This window comes from Polyodon spathula, chromosome 9 (assembly GCF_017654505.1).
Source record: "Polyodon spathula isolate WHYD16114869_AA chromosome 9, ASM1765450v1, whole genome shotgun sequence".
Lineage (NCBI taxonomy): Eukaryota > Metazoa > Chordata > Actinopteri > Acipenseriformes > Polyodontidae > Polyodon > Polyodon spathula.
The window spans coordinates 16001258-16019085 of record NC_054542.1 but is presented as its reverse complement, the minus strand read 5'-3'; the positions used below and the strand labels follow the sequence as shown (position 1 = coordinate 16019085).

General features: G+C 39.4%; 1 protein-coding gene across 2 annotated transcripts in view; it reads left to right on the top strand.

The window, feature by feature from the left end:
* Positions 1–17828, top strand: part of LOC121320430 (trafficking protein particle complex subunit 10-like) — a 130637-nt gene that overhangs the window by 89780 nt on the left and 23029 nt on the right. For both annotated transcript variants that reach the window (XM_041258759.1, XM_041258758.1), the window contains 5 exons: positions 7073–7599; positions 8005–8146; positions 10345–10503; positions 11034–11257; positions 14870–14970. In XM_041258759.1, coding sequence (XP_041114693.1) covers positions 7073–7599; positions 8005–8146; positions 10345–10503; positions 11034–11257; positions 14870–14970 — 1153 coding nt within the window. The remainder of the gene's footprint in view (positions 1–7072; positions 7600–8004; positions 8147–10344; positions 10504–11033; positions 11258–14869; positions 14971–17828) is intronic.

Sequence of the window (17828 nt, the reverse complement as noted above, 5' to 3'; positions counted from 1 at the left end):
TTACAAAGGAGGATACGGACAACATGCCCCACATGTCATCCAGTTCCTATCCAGTTTTAAATAACTTTAGCATAACTGAGGCAGAAGTGTTAAAGGGACTAGGAGCTCTTAAAATAAACAAATCCCCTGGGCCGGATGAGATCCTCCCAATAGTACTCAAAGAAATGAAAGTAGTAATTTACAAACCGCTAACCAAGATCATGCAACAGTCTCTTGACACAGGGGTGGTACCGACAGACTGGAAAATTGCAAACGTAATACCGATCCATAAAAAGGGAAACAAAACTGAACCAGGTAACTACAGACTAGTAAGCCTGACTTCTGTTATATGCAAACTTATGGAAACTATAATAAGATCCAAAATGGAAAATTACCTATATGGTGACAGCATCCTGGGAGACAGTCAACATGGTTTTAGGAAAGGGAGATCGTGTCTAACTAACTTGCTTGATTTTTTTGAGGATGCAACATCGGTAATGGATAAGAACATAAGAACATAAGAAAGTTTACAAACGAGAGGAGGCCATTCGGCCCATCTTGCTCGTTTGGTTGTTAGTAGCTTATTGATTCCAAAATCTCATCAAGCAGCTTCTTGAAGGATCCCAGGGTGTCAGCTTCAACAACATTACTGGGGAGTTGATTCCGGACCCTCACAATTCTCTGTGTAAAAAAGTGTCTCCTATTTTCTGTTCTGAATGCCCCTTTTTCTAAACTCCATTTGTGACCCCTGGTCCTTGTTTCTTTTTTCAGGCTGAAAAAGTCCCTTGGGTCGACACTGTCAATACCTTTTAGAATTTTGAATGCTTGAATTAGGTCGCCACGTAGTCTTCTTTGTTCAAGACTGAACAGATTCAATTCTTTTAGCCTGTCTGCATATGACATGCCTTTTAAGCCCGGAATAATTCTGGTCGCTCTTCTTTGCACTCTTTCTAGAGCAGCAATATCTTTTTTATAGCGAGGTGACCAGAACTGAACACAATATTCAAGATGAGGTCTTACTAGTGCATTGTACAGTTTTAACATTACTTCCCTTGATTTAAATTCAACACTTTTCACAATGGATCCGAGCATCTTGTTAGCCTTTTTTATAGCTTCCCCACATTGTCTAGATGAAGACATTTCTGAGTCAACAAAAACTCCTAGGTCTTTTTCATAGATTCCTTCTCCAATTTCAATATCTCCCATATGATATTTATAATGTACATTTTTATTTCCTGCGTGCAGTACCTTACACTTTTCTCTATTAAATGTCATTTGCCATGTGTCTGCCCAGTTCTGAATCTTGTCTAGATCATTTTGAATGACCTTTGCTGCTGCAACAGTGTTTGCCACTCCTCCTACTTTTGTGTCGTCTGCAAATTTAACAAGTTTGCTTACTATACCAGAATCTAAATCATTAATGTAGATTAGGAATAGCAGAGGACCTAATACTGATCCCTGTGGTACACCGCTGGTTACCACACTCCATTCTGAGGTTTTTCCTCTAATCAGTACTTTCTGTTTTCTACATGTTAACCACTCCCTAATCCATGTACATGTGTTTCCTTGAATCCCAACTGCGTTCAGTTTGAGAATTAATCTTTTGTGCGGGACTTTGTCAAAAGCTTTCTGGAAATCTAAATAAACCATGTCATATGCTTTGCAATTATCCATTATCGATGTTGCATTATTCGAAAAAATCAAGCAAGTTAGTTAGACACGATCTCCCTTTCCTAAAACCATGTTGACTGTCTCCCAGGACCCTGTTACCATATAGGTAATTTTCCATTTTGGATCTTATTATAGTTTCCATAAGTTTGCATATAATAGAAGTCAGGCTTACTGGTCTGTAGTTACCTGGTTCAGTTTTGTTTCCCTTTTTGTGGATCGGTATTACGTTTGCAATTTTCCAGTCTGTCGGTACCACCCCTGTGTCAAGAGACTGCTGCATGATCTTGGTTAGCGGTTTGTAAATTACTTCTTTCATTTCTTTGAGTACTACTGGGAGGATCTCATCCGGCCCAGGGGATTTGTTTATTTTAAGAGCTCCTAGTCCCTTTAACACTTCTGCCTCAGTTATGCTAAAGTTATTTAAAACTGGATAGGAACTGGATGGCATGTGGGGCATGTTGTCAGTATCTTCCTTTGTAAAAACTTGTGAAAAGTAATCATTTAACATATTTGCTATTTTTTTTTTTCTTCCTCTACGATTTTGCCATTTGTATCTCTTAAACATTTAATCTCCTCTTTGAATGTTCTCTTGCTGTTGTAATATTGGAAAAACATTTTGGAATTGGTTTTAGCTCCCTTAGCAATGTTCATTTCTATTTCTCTCTTGGCCTTTCTAACTTCCTTTTTGACTTGCTTTTGCAGTTCTGTGTACTCTTTCTGCGTACTTTCTTTTTGGTCCTTTTTTAATGCTCTGTAAAGTGCCTTTTTTCGCTGAATATTTTTTTTAATTGATCTATTAAACCATTTTGGCAATTTAGTTTTACATTTAGATTTGTCTACTTTAGGGATGTAATTGTTTTGCGCCTCTAGTACTACATTTTTGAAGAATAACCATCCTTCTTCTGTGGGTGTTTTCTCTATTTTACTCCAATCTACTTCTGTTAGTCTCTGTTTCATACCTTCATAGTTTGCTTTTCTAAAATTGTAAACCTTAGCTTTAGTCTTTACTTTTGGGGATTTAAAAAACACTTCAAATGAGACCATGTTGTGGTCTGAGTTTGCCAGTGGTTCTCTGACCTCTGTTTTAGTTATTCTGTCTTCGTTATTTGAAAAGACTAAATCAAGGCATGCCTCCCCTCTAGTGGGTGCCTTCACAAATTGTGTTAGGAAGCAGTCATTTGTCATTTCCACCATTTCTATTTCATCCTTCGCGCTACCCACCGGGTTTTCCCATTTTATTTGGGGGAAGTTGAAATCCCCCATTAGTATGGCTTCTCCTTTGCTACACACATTTCTAATGTCATTGTATAACAGATTATTGTGCTCACCGTCTGAATCTGGCGGTCTATAGCATGCTCCTATTATTATGCCTTTTGAATTTTTGTCTTATTCTGACCCATATTGATTCGGTTTTATTTTCTTTGTCCAGGTTTAACACCTGGGCTTCAAGACTGTTTCTTATGTATAGCGCTACCCCTCCTCCTCTTCTGTCCTGCCTGTCTTTCCTATACAGTGTATGCCCACAAATATTATATTCGTCCCCATCACTCTCAGATAACCACGTTTCTGTAACACCTATCACATCATAGTTACCTGTTAGTGCAGTAGCTTCAAGTTCTAGAATTTTGTTTCTGATACTTCTAGCATTTAGATAAATACATTTAATGGTTGTCTTACCTGAGTTGTTGTTCTTGTTTTGATGCGGTCTCCCTTCTGTTTTTTTGCAAAAAGCATATGACATGGTTTATTTAGATTTCCAGAAAGCTTTTGACAAAGTCCCACATAAAAGATTAATTCTCAACCTGAACGGAGTAGGGATTCAAGGAAACACATGTACATGGATTAGGGAGTGGTTAACATGTAGAAAACAGAAAGTACTGATTAGAGGAGAAACCTCAGAATGGAGTGTGGTAACCAGTGGAGTACCACAGGGATCAGTATTAGGTCCTCTGCTATTCCTAATCTACATTAATGATTTAGATTCTGGTAATGTTGTTGAAGCTTCTTATGTTCTTATAAGAAAGTTTACAAACGAGAGGAGGCCATTCAGCCTATCTTGCTCATTTGGTTTTTAGTAGCTTATTGATCCCAGAATCTCATCAAGCAGCTTCTTGAAGGATCCCAGGGTGTCAGCTTGTAGCCAAGGTCTGAACCGTGGTAACATAAGAGATTGGCACAGGCTAAGGCAGTGGTTTTCAACCTTTTCATCTCAAGTACCAGTGTTCCAGTAGGAACCACCAGGTGTACCAGTAACTGTGCAGTCTAAAATGGCTATTATAAATCCTACCCCATTACAACCAGGTTTGTTGTGTTTGTACTCACTTGTTTGTTGCCTCATTCTGCTGAATGGTTAATCAATGTAGCTGATGACTGCAGTGAACTCATCATTTTATATTTTTAAGTCTTGTTTATGGAATTGGTGACCCCACCTTTTAATTGTGTCCAGTTGTAATATGGGAAATAGCATGCTGCAGCAGCTCCCATGCTCAGTGTTGAAGTATTGATCTGACAACATGTAACACAGACAGCTCTTATTACTGCATGCAGTTTATTTTTCAGTAAAAACAAGTTTAATTTGCAGTGAGCTTGTTATGCTATATTTAAGACATTAAATACTCCACAGCAAGCACATTGTCATATATTTTCACTGGCACAATCTGAGAGCTAAATTTAGTAAATGTTTATTTTTTTTGTTGTTGTTGTTTTTGTTTACTGCAATCAAGTAAGTTGCAGTACATAGTACACTTCCTAATTATAGTCCCAAGTATTTCTATGTGTTCTGCTTTCACATTTTTTAAAATGGTCAGTTTGAAAAATAAACTTTGTTTTCCCAGCAACAGCTGACCATGCTTTAGTACAAAAGTCAATCTGTTATGTCCGGGATGCAAGATGGGTCATTCCGTGTCAAATCAACAAAAATCCAGGAAAATCCCTGCCTCCACAGAATATAGGCAAAATTTTAATCTTGAAGTGTAAGATATTACTTGTATGCAAGTGGTTTGTCTTAGGGCTACAGAGGTACTGTTGACCTCTTATTTCTTCTTTGTTGCCATCTTTAAAAATTGATTCTTGCATAGTTCTGAAACAAGCATTCATGGGTTATAGATGAGTTTGAAGGACTGGTGAAATAATTGACACTGTTTTAGCATGGATTTGAAAAATGGAAGGTTTCTCTTTTTTTATTTATTTTTGAGCAAATAGCATATTTACTTGTTAAGATGAGCCTTAGACCCGCACTAGTTGCCCTTCAGTCTTCTGGCAGCTAAAATCACCAGCAAAGGAATGTGAAAAACCTCTTCCTGCTGTTCTGGACAGCAGATCGCTGCTCAGTTGTAGGTGCAGGGGCCCGGCTTCTGCTATTTCTAGGATCTAGACTATCCAGACCTCTTGGGCTAGTGAGGAGCTATAAGTGAGACTGGCTTCATCTCAGTTTATTATCCGAGTATTGTTGGCCTATTGTCAGGGGCAAGTATGCCTACATTAGGCCAGTAAACAAAGATGTGGATTGGCCATGTGTAACATGGCTCCTCTCCGCTGAAAACTGGAGCAATTAAAGTGGCAGCTGGTGTTTGCTGTGCAAAATAGGTCTACTCTTATAATACTAGTAGATGAATACCCCCTGTAACACTTAAGCCCCTCAGCTTTATTTCCTCTCCACTAATTGAATTATCTCTTTGTTTTAAAACTGGGTAATTTTGAGGGATTCTGCTGATTATAAACATTGTTTGACTATTTATTTAATTTATAACTGTAAGAGGTTGTGTATAGTGCAAAAATGTTTATTGTATATACTTCGGTATATTTATCTTAATAATAATAATAATAATAATAATAATACATATACATATGAACTATAGTATGTATAATATAAAATAACAATAATAGTAATAATAATAAAGATACATGCATAAAACAAAGACAATACAGGCTCAGTCGCACCCCCCCAAGCCCTGCTAACTCACTGCACTGCAATACAGATTTCCCTTAATATAAATATATACAAAAATAGGACAACAAAATACTCTCGTAATATGAAATATACTAATAATACCTTCTTCTTTGCTATAAATATTTAATTAATTACCGATCACATCATTTTACAACTAGGGATTTATGTACATTCATACTTTTCAGTAGCTCAATTAATTTCACTATCGAGAGAAAATAGACAAATACAAAAACTAAATATAACTAAACAGTACATTTATGTTCTCTATTTTATAACACTTTGTATTTCTTTGCAAGTTTTAAATTTTTATATTGATTTAAAAAATAAATAAATAATAGCTACCTGTGTGTGTGTGTGTGTGTGTGTATATATATATATACACACACAGACAATGTTTATAATACTGATTTAAAATATTAATTTCTATAGTGATCGCTTCAGAAAAGTTATAGGAACATAAAGTTTATAAACGAGAGGAGGCCATTCGGCCCATCTTGCTCATTTGGTTGTTAGTAGCTTATTGATCCCAGACTCTCATCAAGCAGCTTCTTGAAGGATCCCAGGGTGTCAGCTTCAACGTTACTTGGGAGTTGATTCCAGACCCTCATGATTCTCTGTGTAAAAGAGTGCCTTCTATTTTCTGTTCTGAATGGCCCTTTGTCTAATCTCCATTTGTGACCCCTGGTCCTTGTTTTTTTTTCAGGTTGAGAAAGTCCCTTGGGTCGACATTGTCAATACCTTTTAGAATTTTGAATGCTTGAATTAGGTCGCGGCATAGTCTTCTTATAATTTAAATGTTGATATCACTTGTTTTTATCAAATATTTGCTCAAATAATATTTACACATTTATTTTACATTGGGTCAAGGGATATCCCAGATAATAACCCAATTCCAAAGTTGGGAGACTGAGACTGTTAAACTAGTTTTCAAGTTTTTTTTTCAAGGAAAGGGGGGGAGAAGAGAGAATCATTTCTTCAATTAACAAGTTACAATGAGATTCCTCACTGTTGAATGCACAACCACGTAGAAAAATATTGCAGATGATTATTTTTAAAACAAAATGAAGACCTAGGTTTCATTAACCTGTGCTTAACAATATCCTGGGGCTTCCGGTCCAGTGCAGTGGAACGGTCTCAGTCACTTGGTTCTCATGCGCACAGCTGCCACATCCCTTTTTCGTATGTTCAGAAATCTAGTGAAAACACTATTAACCCTGTCACATTTAGCACAAGTTATTGATAGTATTGGGAAGGCTTTCTGCCATATATAATGCTTTAATTTTTTAGCTCTCCACTGTAATTATTTACAGCTGCAATTTGAGATTTATGTCACTAACATTCTTGTTATATTTATTCTTTTGCTGTGGATTTCCAAGACTTGTCCATTCATGTACTTGTGTACAATATAGTTACTTAGAGCAAGTTTAAATGAAATCATTCTTGTTTTCTTTTTTTTCTTACTTTGCTCTGTAGTACAAAAGGTGGTTTTGGGGATGAGCTCATTTGCACAACTAAGGCAGCTGCACTTCAAACCTTGCTCAGCCGTGGTCCATGTAGGTGGCTCCTTGACCATTGAGCTGAGGCTCCACAGCCACATGCCAATCCCTGTGTGGCTGGAGCAAGTGGCAGCCAGCGTGCACTTCAGCATTGAGAAAAACAGCTTCCACAAGGCAGTAGAGTCCCTGAGCAAACAGCGGGTAATGGCAGGTGGGAACAACGGCATTATTCACATTCAAACCGACCCTCCTGCTGGGCGTTCTCCACAAGTCAGTCTGCCCTCACTGGAGCTGTACGAGATGCATGACAAGAGCCCCTCTGACAACTCGCTCAACTCCACCGGCGTCATCTGCAAGAATGTGCACCTGCTGCTGCGCCACCAGGAGAGTGTTTCCTCCATAGAGACGCCATCTGGAGTTTCACTGGAAGACAGCGCACAGGTCCTCAAAACAACTGATGTATTGCTAGAGCCAGGTTTTAACAAGATTGTATTTACTGCGCCGGTAAGTTCAAGGTCAAATAGCTTTCTGTGCACCTTTCAGAACATCACATTTACTCAGTTATTTAGGGACACAAGCATCATCTCGCACCCATAAATGTACTCTGAGAGCTATTGAAATTAGGCCAGTTCAAGCTATTGCTGTTCAAGCTATTACTGCTTGCAGTCGGAAACACCATTGCCATATTTTTTCTATTTTTCAATAAACAGATTTATTTTTTATCACATTGTAGAAAGACCACCATCAGAAGATAATATGAGAATGAAAAGTTTCATTTTTTAGGCTAAAATTAAGTAGAATAATTTGTAAAACTGTCCAAAAGTAGTTGAGTGCTGTACTCCATATAAGAGCTTCTGGAGTGCTGTTTGGGGACAGCAAGTAAATAAATTAACAAATCTCACATTTCAGGCCCATAAGCCAGGGACATACACCCTTCGTCAGCTGTGTGCAACAGTGGGAAGCGTGCAGTTTGTTCTCCCCCATATCTACCCCATTGTGCAGTATGAGGTCTATTCTCAGGAGCCCCAACTCAAAGTTGAGCCACTGACAGGTAAACTATATATCGCTGTGAATAGTATACATGCATATGTGCTTTAGTGCTACTATATTCAGGAAGATACAGTACCAGTCAAAAGTTTGAGTACACCTGCTTGAAACCAGGTTTTTCATGATTATCTATGCTTTTAACTGTATAAACTTGTCTATAAACACTTAATATTTCATTATATGATATGTGTACTTATATAAGCTGATAATCATAAGTGAATTGCATTCAAAAATTAAATTTTTAAATGAAAATATAAATCTTGTCAATTTCAATGAAATGGTCACCCAAAGCAATGGGATTTCAGTCTGAAGCCCAAGTCAGTTTTAAAAGTCTGAAATGTGTATAACACGGTGTTAGAACACTGGCCTAAGTATAAAAGTGTCTTTGTTAGATGTTGTCTGAGTTAATTAGCATGTTACCCAATTAACCTTTGTCACCAATTATTGTTAACAGGTGAGGGTCCATGATTGCTATAAATATAGGTAGCATAGGCACAAGTTTGTCATTCCTGAATGTAAGGGAGCAGAAATTGGCAAAATATGCTCAGTTAGCAAAGAAAAAAAAAACAGTCTGTAATTACTTTAAGAAATGAAGGTCAATCTTTAAAACAAATCGCAAGAACTTTGCAAGTGTCTGTGGCCAAGACCATCAAACAATTTGAAGAAACTGGCACTCATGAGGACCGAACAAGGTCAGGCAGGCCAAGGGTGACCTCAGCATCAGAACAAGTTCATTCGAGTCACAAGTCTGCGAAACTGGCGATTAACTGCCCCTGAAATACAAGCTCAGCTAAATGCTACTGGAAGTACAGATGTTTTAACATCAACTGTTCAGAGGACATTGTGTGAAGCTGGCCTAATTGGAAGAATTGCTGCAAAGAAACCATTGTTAAGAGTGCAGAGTAAGAGGAAGAGACTTGCCTGGGCCAAAAAACACAGAAACTGGATGTTTGAGAAGTGGAAGTCGGTCTTACGGACCAATGAGTCAAAATTTGAAATATATGGGTCCAACCGCCGAGTTTTTGTAAGACACAGAGAGGGTGAGCGCATGAGTTCTGCATGTGTAGTTCCCACTGTCAAGCATGGAGGAGGCAGTGTCTTGTTCTGGGGTTTGCTTTGCTGGTAACAGAGTTGGTGATCTTTAACAAGTCCATGGCAAGCTCAACCAGCATGGCTATCATAGCATACTTCAGAGGCATGCCATTCCATCAGGATTATGGCTAGTTGGGCAGTCCTTCATTTTTCAGCAAGATAATGACCCGAAACACACCTCAAAGTTGTGCAAGAACTTTCTGGCGAAGAAGGAACGTGAAGGACAACTCAATCTAATGACCTGGCCTGCAAAGTCTCCAGACCTCAATCCCATAGAACATGTATGGGACGAACTGAACTGAAGAGTCAAAGCAAAGCTACCCACAAGTGCCCTACTTCTCTGGGAATTGCTGCAGAAGAGCTGGGAAGACATATTGGGTGATTTCCTGCTGAAACTCATTAACTGAATGCCTTGTGTTTGTGAGGCTGTTATTAAGACAAAGGGTGGCTATTTTGAGGAATCCAAGATCTAGAGACACTTTTCAATGTTCTTGAACATTGCTTTGATACTCCTTATGTTTAGTTTTGTATATTGTAACATGTGTTTTCATTTTCAAGTATTTACTCAAACTTTTGACTGGTACTGTATGCTAGGGTTTAACATTTTGATTTTAAGATTCTGTTTTTTATTTATACATTACAATGCAACACTGTTTAGATTTGTTTGTTTTTACATAATGAAACATCACAAGTGTCTAAAAAACAAAAGTGAGCATTAATACTTACAGCACTGAGTAACTTTACAGAAAGTCAGAGGATAGCTACTAAAATAGTATCAGTGTATTATACTGAAAAAAAAATGACATCGACACAGTATGTTAGATTAGTTTTGTGCTAAACCGGCCTGTAATTTTGAGTCACGTTCAAGACTTTTATGCAGGATTGCAGTGTAGATGAGTTAAGCTGATGTGCAACTACTTCTTTGATGTGTTCAGTCAATCTGGTGTGTTTATAATTAATCCTAATTATGTAGAATTTAGTATTAAAATGGCCGAAATAAACTCTACACTCTGCATATATAATGTATATACTTTACAAATACTGAATTAGCAAACTGTAATTGGAAATACATCATATGCTTACCTGTCTCTCTGTGTATGTATATTACAGACAGTCTTTTGGCAGGGATTGCCCAAAAAGTGAAGTTTACAATAATTACTGGGCACTATGCAATAAAGAAAGGGGATGTACTACAGCTAAGCAATGTTGATGCCATGCCTATCCTGTATTCTCCTGGGAGTACTGCAACAATATTGTCCAGCACTGGAGGTGAGGCCATAGTAGTCTTTTCACTCGTTTCCCCATTCACTTCCTGTGTTACAGCAAATAGGACTTATCGGATGCCACACAGATTCCTATGAGTAGCAAATGTGAGTGAAAGGATAAGGGGGCCCGAAACCTTAACTCATGAACTTTATATTAACGGTGCTTTTACAGAAAAAAATGGCTACAAAATGAAAACAAAGATAGCAAAACAGAAAACAGTAACATCATAACAGTGTCATCCAATCTGCCTATTTCCATGATTGGGAACTTGTGAGAGTTATACTAAAGAGCGTAAGGCCAATTTCACAAGGCACTTCTAGGCACTAAATCTGGTACACTTAAGAAAATAAACTGAAAGAAAAGAGCTGAAATAATAAATAGCTGAAATAACTGCAGTGTAAATGCAGTGCTGTGAAGTATTGTGTTATGAAACAGTTAGCAAGATTGGCCTGCTATAGTGCTTTGTAAAACTGGCCTTACTTATTTCCCTTTTTAACTTGCGAAAGTTGTCCTTTTTGGTTTTCCCCCTCCAGAAAAAGTTGAGGAAAGTGTATTGATGATCCAGTCATCCGAGAAGGTTACCAGCATTATGTTGCCACTTACTCCTGCTTATCATGTCATTGAGTTTGAACTGGAAGTAATTTGCCACATCCTCTCAAAACCATTTGACAATGAGAGGCTGACCAATGGGGAGCTCCACTGGAAAACCAAAGAGAATCAGAAGCCAGACTCCTGCCAAGCCTATATCACTCAAAAGGTAAATACATTTGCATTGTTTATTTTGGCAAATGTTTTAAAATACATAGGGACCTATTTTTTCTGTTGAAGTTGCAGCAACATAACTATCAAGAAACAACTAGTAAGTTGCTGGAAGGAGTCGTTATAGTCATAGACAAAAGAATTGGCCCCCTATGCTTATTATACCGTAGTTCAAAGTAACAGATTAAGGACAAGCATTTAGTAAAGTTTAACCACTTTTTAATAAAACAAAAACCAAAATACACAGTTTCTAGTAAAAGCGCAGCCGCATGGTGTGCTGGGTTAGCCTTAGTCAGGGGAATGCAGATTCGCACCCTTGCTCTCTAAAGTCTGCAGTCTTCGCCGGGGATTCCAAAGGGAGCTTCTCATTGCCTCTGGCGCTCCCGTGGGTTACGGAGGCAAAAGCCGCCGGGACTTTCTCCTCGTCGTGCTACAGTGAACCCTGCTGGCCAGGTGCCTATGAGCTCAGGCCGGTAGTTCTCTGAGGTCTGCTCTCAAGTTCCTGGATGTAAAAGAGGAAGCTGGCTTGGTTGTCGAATCGGAGGACACCCATTGAACCTTCAGTTCTCCTGAGGTTTGGGAGTTGCTGCGTTTTTGTTTTGTTTTTTTTGTTTTTTTTTTCCAACCCTGTCCAATCAGCATCTATTGAAAGTAAATATATAAACATTACTTAATGTGGGGGGAAAAAAGGTGCTAACATGTTTTTGCAGACCAGGCTAGCACACACAAGCACAACAGCCCAGCTTTACAGGATGTTGCATACTATACAGTTGCCTTGGCTGCGCTAACACACTTAAAATTTAAGAACATTTTTGGAAGTAATATTATTTAGGAGCACACAAAAAAAAATCTTGTACATTTTACGATGAGAAAAACCTTGGTAAGTTAAGTTTCAGGAAAATCTAAAATTAAAAAAGTACAGTTGCAGCAGCATTGGGCATAATTTGGTTATACATTATCAGTAATTTTGTTAAGTCTATCGAAATGAGTTATGGCAATTCTAAATTTCAGCCATAAATTTATGGGGGACATTGCTAATAATGTTTGGTTCCCTTTCATGTACGAAATGTAACCATTACCAAATAGATATTAACCTCTTTAAGACCCGAAACCTGAATAAATATATTAAAGCTGCTCGCAGAGCCTGTGATGCAGTCATGACCCACCCCGGAGAGGATAAAATGACAGGGCTCATATACCTCAGCACAGTTTTTTCTTTTAAGAACTTAGAGCCTGTTCTGATAAGTACTTGTTAAAACTGAATGTCTAAACAGCACGTGTGTCTGATGGGGACAAAGTACCGCTGTTGGATACCCCTGTTACAATGGGGCATACCTTTGGTCCCGCTGTGGACAAGATGCTGCAGCTCTCTCATCCTGTGGCAATCTATGAAGTAGCTGGTGTGCTTGCTTTCAAAAAAGCGACCATCACCAGTGCGCAAACCAGTGGCAAACTGGCGCTACAGGCCCCAGCAGCCTCGGGGACCAGAACAGCTTGCTGCACCTGCTGCCAGATGTGGTATTCAGAACCAGCCAGTGGCTGTTTTGCCGTGGAGGCTATAGGTTCCACTGCCCGGCGCAGAGGCAGACGCTTCAGGCCAAGCCACAAGGTGAACAGCAGCCCTAGCGGTTTGCTGCCACAGGCCCAGGAGTATCACCATTAGTGCACCATGGTGCCCAAGCAGGATGGTGGCCTCAGACCAATCTTCAACCTCAGACAGGTCAACCTGTATCTGAGCTGAAGGAGATTCAAAATGTTGATGATGCAACAGCTGTTGCAGTCAGTCAGGCCAGGCAACCGGTTCACCACGTTGGACCTCAAAGACACCTATTTTTACATCCCCATAAAACCAGCGCACAGGAAGTATCTGCCTTTCAGGGAACAGCATACGAGTTCTGGGTCTTGCCACTTAGAGTCAGATTCTGGGATTGGACAAGAGGAGCAAGAGATGAACTCCAGCCTGACCTGAGGCAAGAGTGACAGCAGCGTGATGTGCCATACAAGCACACCAGAGGCCAAGGATAAAATTTGGGAAGATCACCTGGCTGTCTGAATACCTTGAGATATTTTCAATATAGCGCACCATTTTTGTTTGTGATTTTCATGGAAGCTATCCTGGCTCACGCCTTCTCAGACAGCCTCCTATCTAGGAGTGTGCTTGGAATCCAGATCCATTCCCTCCACTCTGTCGGACGGCAGAGTGCAGAGAATAGCTGCCTGTTTAGGACTCTTTCAACTCAACAGGGCACTCACAGTAGTGACATTCCAGAAGCTTCTGGGCTTGATGGCAGCATCTTCTCAGACCCTACCTTTGACTCTCCTGTGCATATGCCCTCTGCAAGCCTGGTTGAACAGCAGGGTTTTTTAACCCACGTCGAAATGCCACCACCTACTGACAGCGTCTCGTCGTGGTCAAAAGGCGCTCTCTTGGTGGATACAGTCTGTCCATGTACGCCTCATCATAGCTCTGGACAGTATCACCAAAAGGGAGGTTGTCACCACAGATGCTGGGGTGCTGTGTGGAATGACAGAGGGTGTGGAACCAACCTTGCAGGGGCTCCACATCAATATTTTGGAACTGCAGGATAACACAACAGTGGTGACCTATATAAACCACCGGGGTGGTCTCAGGTCTCCAAGTGTCCATCGTGTGGCACGCAAGCTTTTGCTCTGGGCACATAAGATCCTCCTCACAGTGCAATCAGTACACCTGTCCGGGGTGACAAACTGGGTGGTGGACATCCTCTCAATGGGAGTTCCCAGTGCCTCAGAGTGGAAGTTTCACCCCGAGATGCTTAGCCTCATTTGGAAGATATAGATCTCTTTACCTCCCAGAAATCGACCTACTGTCTCATTAGGTTGGGACCCGCTGATGATAGATGCACACTAGTAGCCGAAACAACTAGCCACTGGTCCTGATGCAGCTCTTGAGTGGCCAGCCATAGATACTGCCCAGGCGCTGTAACCTGCTCAGTCAGGCGCAGGGGACCTTATGGCATCCCAACCCATCGTGCCCTGAACGGCTGAATTTGAACCGTCTGGGTTTGTCCAATAGGGATGTTGACACCTTGCAAAATGCCAGAGCAGCGACCACACGTTCCCAGTGCAAGTGCGATTAGGGCGTCTTTCAGAAGTGGTGCCTGCCTCGGGGGTTCGACCGCACGACCTGTACCATGGCAGTAATACTGCAAGTTTTGCAAGATTTGTTTGAAAAGGGGAACAATTTTTTGTCTGCTATGAGGCAAAGTCCCATGGTTAAGCCCTGTCTAAACAGAAGCTTGGGTGTACTGACCCATTTGGTAATGGTTACATTTTTTCATAACCCTGGTTCCCTGAAATAGAAATGTAACCATTAACCTTCAAGGTTGCTATGTCCATGTTTGCAGCATTGAAGGAAAAATTATGCTGAGGTCTGTGAGCGCCCTCAGGGGTAGGCCATGACTGTTTTACAGGCTCTGCGAACAACTTTGATATATTTATTCAGGTTTTGGGTCTTAAAGAGGTTAATACCCATTCGGTAATGGTTACATTTCTATTTCAGGGAAGCAGGGTTATGATAATAGCCTGATGTATTGATGTGCTTATAACAGGGGTTTGTTTCTTTTCCTAGATGTCTATTGACTGCCCATGGTCTATTTATTCTACAATTATTGCCTTGACGTTCTGCAACCCCTTTAAAGCTGCGCAGTCCTTGCTATCTGCTGGAAAGAGGTGACGCATGTCCATTAATTATGAGTGCAGTTCTTGTACATGCAGACAGTAATTATTGCATGATACAGAAGCTTGGTTTGAGTGCTCAATAAGTGTCATAACCATGTAGTCCGGTAAGACAATACCATCCAGAAAAATATTTCTTGGAACATCTCTCTCTCTTCTTACTTTTTTAGATGTGTATATTAGTCCTAGACTGGATTGAAAGGTTAGAAAAATTATTTTGTTCATGTTATTTACATTAATTCCACCCATAGAAAACAGGGAATGGAGGTACAACAAACAATTGAGATGAATAGTTATTTTTGCAAGACTCAAAATAGTCTTGCTGTTAAACAGTGATAAACGTGAGAGGGGAATATTCTTGTATTAAATTAGACAACTAGACACTGCTTTCACATTGTTTTCTATGGAGTTTTGGCACAAGGCCAAAGCAACATTGGAGTGGCTCAAGAACAAAAAGGTGAATGTCCTACAGTGGCCCAGTCAAAGTCCTGATCTCAATCCCATTGAGAATCTGTGGCACTATTGAAAATTGCGGTCCACATTTGTCGTCCAACCAACCTGAACAACCTGGAGCAAATCTGCCAAGAAGAATGGGCCAAAATCACTCCAGCACTGTGTGCAAAGCTGGTACATACTTACCCCAAAAGACTTAAAGCTATTATTGCAGTGAAAGGTAACTCTACCAAATATTAATGTGTGGGGGTTGAATACTTATGAAAGCAAGATATTTCAGTTTTTTATTTTTCTTAAATATTTCCCAACATAAAACCAGTGTCACCTTACAATAATTGATTTTGAGTTTTAGTGTTTTAAAATAAAATATCGAACAGAACGAAATTTCAATGTACCATTTGTAATTCAGTAATATGAGAGAATTGGTCAGGGGTCTGAATAATTTTGCAAGCCACTGTATGTGTGTGTGTGTGTGTATATATATATATATATATATATATATATATATATATATATATATATATATATATATATATATATATATATATATATATATATGTATGTATGTATAATACATACATATACATATATACATATATATATATATAATATAATATATATATAATATATATATATATATATATATATATATATATATATATATATATGCCTATAGAAAGTCTACACCCCCTTGAACTTTTTTTTACATTTTGTTGTGTCAGTGCCTCAGAGTTTCATGCATTTAAGAGGGGAAGGGGTTCTACTTATCTACACACCATACTCCAGACTGTTAAGGAGGAAAGGTTTTTATTGAGAAAAAAAATATACATTAAAAATACAAAACTGAAAGATCATAATTGTATGACTCTCCACCCCCCTGAGTTAATACTTTGTGGAAGCACCTTTCTCAGCAATTACAGCTGTGAGCCTGTTGGAATAGGTCTCTACCAACTTTGCACACCTAGATTTGGCAATATTTGACCATTCTTCTTTACAAAATTGTTCAAGCTCTGTCAAGTTCCTTGGGGAGCGTTGATGGACAGCAATCTTCAAGTCATGCCACAGGCTTTTGATTGGATTTAGGTCAGGGCCCTGACTGGGCCACTCAAATATATTTACTTTTTTGTTCCTTAGCCACTCCAGTGTAGCTTTGGCTGTGTGCTTTGGGTCATTGTAATGCTGAAAGGTGAACTTCCGTCCCAGTTTCAGCTTTCTTGCAGAGGGCAGCAGGTTTTCCTCAAGGACTTCTCTGTACTTTGCTCCACTCATTTTCCCTTCTATCCTGACAAGTGTCCCAGTCCCTGCCGATGAGAAACATCCTCATAACATAATGCTGCCACCACCATGCTTCACAGTAGGAATGGTGTTCTTTGGGTGATGCACTGTGTTAGGTTTGCGCCAAACATAACACTTTGTATTTAGGCCAAAAAGTTCCATTTTAGTTTCGTCAGACTTTTTGCCACATGGCTACAGTGTTTTTTTGCATACTTCAAACAGGATTCAAGGTGGGCTTTCTGGAGTAATGGGTTCCTTCTTGCCACCCTACCATACAGGCCAGATTTGTGGAGTGTTTGGAATATTGTTGTCACATGCACACTTGGACCAGTCTTGGTCATAAAAGCCTGTAGCTCTTGCAAAGATGCCATTGGCCTCTTGGTAGCCTCTCTGATCAGTCCCCTTCTTTATCGGTCATCCAGTTTGGAGGGACGGTCTGATCTAGGTAGGGTCTTGGTGGTGCCATACACCTTCCACTTCTTAATAATCGTCTTGACCAAGGGATATTCAAGGTCTTTGATATTTTTTTATACCCACCCCTGATCTGTTGAGTCTTTGCTTTGAAATGCACTACCCAGCAGAAGGAACCTACAGGAACTGCTGAATGTATCCTGAAATCACGTGAATCACTACAATTTAACACAGATGGAGGCCACTTAACTTGGTGTGTGATTTTGAAGGTGATTCGTTACACCTGGGCTAAATTTAAAATTGCTATTACAAGGACACTTATCCAACCAAGTTATTTCAGTTTTTTATTTTGAATTAATTTTCTACAAATGTTTAGATTTTTTTTTCACTTGGAAGTTGTGGACAGGCTGTGTAGATAAATGAAAAAATATATATTTAATGGACTTTAATTCCAGACTATAAGGCAACAAAAGGTGAACATTTTGAAAGGGGGGGGGTAGACTTTCTATAGGCACTGTAATAATGAAACTCCCTTGTTCAAATAATTGACTCATGACCTCCATTATTACTATGTATCATGCCACAGCAATGCCATTATCATTTAAGTAACAACTACTTTAATTTAGGGAGATATGTCGAACAAACTTCCATTTAAATTTCTTTAGTGAATGTCAACACCCAGAATCGAACCTACAAAGCTAATAGGACAGGAT